The 6,408-nt window shown below is 33.4% G+C and overlaps 2 protein-coding genes across 3 annotated transcripts; one reads left to right on the top strand and one right to left on the bottom strand.

The window, feature by feature from the left end:
* The first annotated feature begins 1,787 nt into the window (after positions 1-1,787).
* On the top strand, positions 1,788-2,753 carry LOC108545478 (U6 snRNA-associated Sm-like protein LSm5). Of its 2 annotated transcripts, XM_017897122.1 has the most exons (5): positions 1,788-1,856; positions 1,952-2,027; positions 2,107-2,303; positions 2,444-2,608; positions 2,693-2,753. In XM_017897122.1, the coding sequence occupies exons 2-4, from the start codon at positions 1,982-1,984 to the stop codon at positions 2,474-2,476; spliced, it is 276 nt and encodes a 91-aa protein (XP_017752611.1). In that variant the 5' UTR covers positions 1,788-1,856; positions 1,952-1,981; the 3' UTR covers positions 2,477-2,608; positions 2,693-2,753. The 2 variants fall into 2 exon arrangements, with proteins under 2 accessions (XP_017752611.1, XP_017752610.1); XM_017897121.1 differs by lacking the exon at positions 1,788-1,856 and having other exon boundaries at positions 1,918-2,027.
* Mos (proto-oncogene serine/threonine-protein kinase mos) lies at positions 2,593-3,930 on the bottom strand. Its single transcript, XM_017897120.1, has 4 exons — positions 3,688-3,930; positions 3,422-3,612; positions 2,957-3,339; positions 2,593-2,898 (listed from the first exon to the last, which is right to left on the bottom strand). Exons 1-4 carry the CDS (start codon positions 3,795-3,797, stop codon positions 2,593-2,595), a joined length of 990 nt encoding a protein of 329 aa, XP_017752609.1. The 5' UTR covers positions 3,798-3,930.
* Positions 3,931-6,408: the final 2,478 nt, after the last annotated feature.

Here is a 6,408-nt window from a genome sequence, read left to right on the forward strand (position 1 = left end):
TCTTCCACTTCCACGAGCACGTCCTCCGATTCCTTCTTCGTTCGCGGCGAACCAGAATTCCTATCGCCTTCTTCGTTCTAGTTCATCGCTCAATGCTTCTCACTGCGCGATTTCTCTCCAAGATTTCGTTTTACAATCTTTCCAACAAGATAGCATAATCGTCGTGGCAACACTCGTTTTATCGAAACACCTCCGTTAAATCGTGGCCGCACACTTTCTCGATCTCCAGTGGAAACACAAGCACGTTGACGTCGTAAGAAATACCGAGGGTAACGGACCTCTCAGTGAACTGTCCGTTACGTTTATTTGCACGTTGATACGCATAACTGAACGTATCACGGATCTCGTTACCTTTTTCGTTTCGACTCTTCCTTCGATCTATTTCGATTCGTACGTGTCGCTACGGATTACGCGAGATATTAAAGTGCATTTAGAAAGGTGACGTGCCCGGTTCTACCATTAACAGGATCAACAGGACGTATACTTGCCATGGACGAATCCACGTTTCGATGACCACGGAAAGAATCCATTCAATCTGCCGCCTAAAATGCAATTCACAAGTATAATCGTCGATCGGATTCAAGCCGCCATTTTCGTTGGATTCTATGAATGTATTTGCACTGTACCTGTTAAGAAACACCGAACAAGGAGCACACACGTCGAATAGGCTCGTCTTTGTAATTAAAATAATTAGAAAAAGGAGGGTGGTTCTCCTCAACGGACCATGCGCGGTGAACACAATGCACGTCGGTACTTGGAGTCGTCTACTTTACGCGATAAGAATACACGAGACACTGATCGCACAATTTTATTTTACACGATCCTTCCGCGCACTCTTCGTGCAGATTTTTCCACCGTTCCGCCTTTCTTTCGCGAGCCACAACCGAAGTCTGCCGTAACGGGAACCAACGAAGCCACTTTGTCCTTTCGTAAGGAAGGGGTATGCTAGAAAGGATATACGTATACCTGCGCTCTTGCGCGTTCGCCGCAGGTATACGCTGACATTGACCAATAAACGTCCCTCGAATAGAAACAGGTCACATGGCGGGTCACAGGTAGAATCCTTCAGCCTTCTCCCTTTGATTTCCTTCCGGGTAAATAGTTTACGCTTTTCGAAACACAGTTTTGGAAAATGACACGCTGTTCCTCTAACGCCATTGAAATAAACACGGCATGACGTCCGATATTTTTAAGCGCTTTGTAATTGAAATTTCTTCGTTTTCCCACAATGTTGTATATAATATAACTTAAACGAAAGGGAGGTTAGCCTCTGTTTAAGTGGAGCAAATGCTCTATATCGCTCGATAAAAGGTAGCATGTTACACTGCAATAAAAACAAAACATGAGATTGTTAAATCGATTCGTCGCGGATATACGATTTTTAAAAACGATACGATAACAGTGTAATAATACAAATGTTCATCGCGATTAAAATTAGTGGACCGATTGAAATTACATAGGGTACTTTGGTTAACGTCCAAAATTTTGATCACGATTTACCGACCTCCACTGTTGGCAAAGTTTCAAAATCTAATTTCCCTATATTTCCTAGAACAAGCATGTGCAACTGATAATTTTACGGGCCAAAGAATCCCTATCGTGAGCAGTGGTTCGTTGATAAGGCACTCTATAAGCATAGAAACCACGAAACTTATAGAAATCTCAAGATAACTTAGAAATGAAGTGAATATCAAACGTATATAAAAATGTTATACATTCGTTAGAAAAGAATTATAAATTAATCGCAATTAACATATGAGCTTGCACATTTTTTTCATCACAGTGGATGAGCACCAGTTGTGTGTTGTTGTTTGCTGTATAGTATCACATAGATGGCGCATCGATGACGTTTTCAAGTAATATTTACATGCGTAGCATTATAGAGTGAACATTAATCCTCTTATTTATCGATGAAAGAAAGTATTAATTTGTGCTATATTTTTATTTTTAGTTATCTTACATCTTCCTAATATTTTTCATTATGACGAGTTCTGTTAGTACAAATCCGTCGACGTTATTACCCTTGGGTAAGGTACATTTTGTTTACAATGTATTTTTAACCCTTTTCTTTTTACCGGTATATTGCCTCATTGTATCAATTTGCAGAATTAGTTGACAAATGTATCGGTTCTCGGATACATATTATCATGAGAAACGATAAAGAAATAGTTGGCACCTTGTTAGGCTTTGACGATTTTGTAAATATGCTGCTCGAAGATGTAACGGAAAGTGAAGCTACGCCCGAAGGACGTAGGGTCACCAAACTCGATCAAATATTACTTAATGGAAGCAATATCACAATGGTTCATACCTTTTTTATTCTAATAGATTCAATTAATTTTTTAAATATAATTATTCTTAAAATTAATTATTAATTTCCTAACCTTATATAATAAATTAGGTTTTATGACACTTGTATTATTGTTAAAATATTTTGTTGCAGCTTGTACCTGGTGGAGAAATGCCTGATACATAAAACCATGACATTCTTTGTTATATCTTGTATAATAAAAACTTGTCCATTAATTTATGAGTTTCTAATATTGAATATTAAAGATATCCAATGAATAAAAATAAGTATTAAAATAAATATTAAGCAGAAATTAGTGTATCTATCTTACTTATTACTTCGCTAGTTGTAGGTCTGTCGATAACATTTTGTGACCACATTTGTCTATATAATGTTTTATAGATACCTCTAAATTCATCATCGATATTATCATCTATGGGACGGTACCCTTTTGCGGAAAGATAAATAATTGTGTGACTATGTAATCCAGCAAATGGTAACATTCTGGATAACATTTGCCATGCTACGATTCCTAAGGAGTAAATATCTGCTGCAGGTGATGGTTTATTTCTCCTTATTACCTCTGGAGCAGTATAACCTGGTGTACCCTGGGAAAAAATTCTTTGTTTTAATAAAGATAAAAATACTTAAACAGCAGAAACATACATGAAATTTATTAATTTTATTTGGTTTTCCTATCAGCACAGAACTACCAAAATCAGTAAGCTTTGGTTGGCCATCCGCAGACATTAGAATATTTTTAGGTTTTACATCTGCATGAACAATACCAGCACTATGACAGAACTGTAGAGCACAAGCTATATTCTTTAATATGCCAACTCTTTCATTCTTAGTTATTGCTGTTTCATCTAGGTAGTTTTGTAACGTAGTGCCACATAATTCCATGGTTATTAAAGACAGGGAAACACCTTGTTCTATCATTAATACTTTTACTATATTAGAATGTCTTAGAAAAGTAGCATGTTTTTCACAGTCAAATACATTGGAACACTTTTCTGTTTGCATCACTTTAGCTGCTACTTGATCTCCTATCGAATACTTAATGTTCAATTATATTGTATATAGTATAACATGACAGTAGTAGGAAAAAGTATTCAAAACAAATTTTACCTTTATATGAAGCTTTATATACAGTACCAAATCCACCACTTCCTAAAAATGTCCCATGTTTAAAAGGAAGACCATCTTTCAATATTTTCTGTCTGTTAGGAGTGTCAATATTAAAAGGGGATAGTTGATTCTTGTTTCCTATAGTCTTTTTATGAATATTTTTTATAGGAGATTTTTTATTTAAGTACGTTCTATAACAATATAACATATCATGATCTCTTTAAATAAGTGAATTTATGCGTTACGTTATTTTAGTATTGCGTTACCTTCCATCGAAATTCCTTAATATCTGGGGCGATAAATTAAACAATTTAGTTGTTAACTTTTGTGGTGAAGCCATATTTATACTGCATACATGTAGTACAAGTACAATCATCTAGCCTCTTAATGCTTTTAGGCATACCATAATGAAAACAAACGTGTTTTGCTTTGTATGTCAAACGTAAAGCAAATACCGAAAATGTAAACAATCACGAAATGACAATGGACAGTACCTAAGAACAGGAATCATACCATAATGATTACAAATGTGTGAATTATAAGGGTGTAATTTTAAAAGGCTACAAAATAGAGAGGAAATAAGATATTTTATTTGTTTGTTTTCTAATATAAGGCATAAACCATCTACTAGGAGTCTATTACTAATTATTACTTTTTAATACTGTATGATAACTAGATTATTTACAATGCTTTTATGAACTCATAACAATTTATACTTATCTTGGTAATCTATATCTTTCAATATAGGTAATATCAATAGTATGTATATAATAACATGTTAATTTACTAGACATATCTAATGAAATCCTGTGTTAAAAATTTCATGCTAGTAGTACATGCTTGTAAGTACTGCTAATGTTTATTTTTTACAACAATTCTCGACCTTTATCACAATTATGCAGCTCAATGTTATCGATTCGTAGCGTTCGTACCTGTGTATAAATAAGTAATAATAAGTAATGCGATTATATATTTTTTGTCTTTATGGAAATATTAAGATTAGGATTGAGTGTTGTTTAATAAAGTACTTCAGCGGATTAGCAAAATATTTTAACCAATTAAAATAGAATGTCTTTCCTCTTTTATAACAGCATCTAAAATATTCATTTTAGTGATCTTTTTTATTGCACGTATTTAATATACGATGACATATTATCATTATCGTTATCATTATAATTATTATTATTATAATTATTATTATAGCTTGGTCTCGTTTAATGTGTAGAAATTTTACATTCGGAATATTAACTATCCTTGTAAAATTAACAGTTACCACAAAGTAGGTACCAATACTGATCAGTTCTTATATCGGAAATAAAGTATAAGGTGCACATTTAAAAAGAGTTTATCACTTGCATAGTTGAGTTTCACTAACTTTAATTTTGCTTATATATTATCTTTAAATAAGTACAAGATCAATAGATTTAAATAAACAGTGTTTTTGACGTAAGTATCGCTTATGATTGATATCTAAGCTCCTTCAAAGAAGTAGTAGCTCTTCAAATATTTGAACCAAAATCTTCTCTTTTCGGGTCTAATGATATTATCAGGTACTTATCTAAATGTGTGTTTGGGAGTACCTATTTTTTGATTATTTAAATAAATTTATGTTATTTGTACACTCAAATATATATTCCTTAAATCAGGAATAGGAAGAGAATATTAAAATTTGCCAACGCCGTGTAGTATTACGATTTTTATGAATAGCGTATAAAAAATACTAATAAATATTCATGCAACGTAAATAAAGACATAAATATTTCTTATTGCATGAAAAAGTACTGCTCCATTTTGAATCTTATTTATAACTATTAGATCGACTTAAAATGTTGCCAATAGCGTTACACTTACGAGTATATGACACGTTTTGTAATAAATCATTTATCGAAAATTTTGTATAAAAGAAGAAAATTTTCGACAAGAATTAATTTGTAATTGAAGGAACGATAAATCTGATTTTTAAGTTACATGTGACCGAAATATAATAAAATCTGTCATCTTCTATATTTATAACATTCAAGTTGATTTTTAAGTCATTTATAAAATATTATTTTCACCTAGGGAATAGCAATTATTTTTAGAGCACATATTCAACGGATATTGCTAAATGATTGTAATTCTTCGCACGCACTGCTAACGAGTCACGGTCCCAAAGAAATTAGATATATAACGTCGATCGATGAGAACACTGCTAATGACAACTATTCGGACATTTTCTTATAAAAGATTTAGTTTCCATTCGTCTATGTTATTTCTGCATAGACGGACCAGCACCATTTTGTAATTTACGACTTTTTGATTTGGCACTCTCACATATCTCGTGCCTTTACGCCTAAATTTTCCTGAGCAACGTGTCGTTCATCACCGTTCTGTAGAGGCATTCAGAGGCACCGTTTTTCCATCGAATCGAAAAAAGATGAAACGAATCTTAAGTTTCGACTACGAATATATCAGATAGTATGTAGGTACTGAATACTTTTCCTATAATAGAAAGCTATAACAGTTCCAATTATTCTGTACCAAACTTAAGGAATGATTTTCAATAAGTATAATTTGATAAAATTTGTTCAAGTACCTACACGTATCCAACGTATGCATAATAACACATTTTCTCGTTTCATCTTGTTGATATTATCAATTATTTACAAATTTTGTAGTACAAAATAATTTTTACGAATTTAACGAGTTAACACCACCGTTGGGAATCAGAACCCTCTTATCTATCTCTTATCTACGACCTCTCTTAATTCATTGGTATACATACATATTTGCTCTTTCACGAAAATAGACTCTTTTCTCAATAATTCGCGCTAGTATTTAGAGTCGCTCTGATACGTGATAGGAATTGTGAGTAATAGAAAGCAAGAACAAATTCTTCGGAAACAAAGTAGAAGAGGAAAAATCCGGGGACAGGGAAAGAAAACAATGCGGGTATCGGGGGGGGGGGGGGGGGGGGGGGGGGGTTTTTTGGGAAAGAGGAAAAAGGC

The sequence above is a fragment of the Eufriesea mexicana genome, unplaced genomic scaffold (genome assembly GCF_001483705.2).
Source record: "Eufriesea mexicana isolate 0111107269 unplaced genomic scaffold, ASM148370v2 scaffold386, whole genome shotgun sequence".
NCBI classification, from domain to species: Eukaryota; Metazoa; Arthropoda; class Insecta; order Hymenoptera; family Apidae; genus Eufriesea; species Eufriesea mexicana.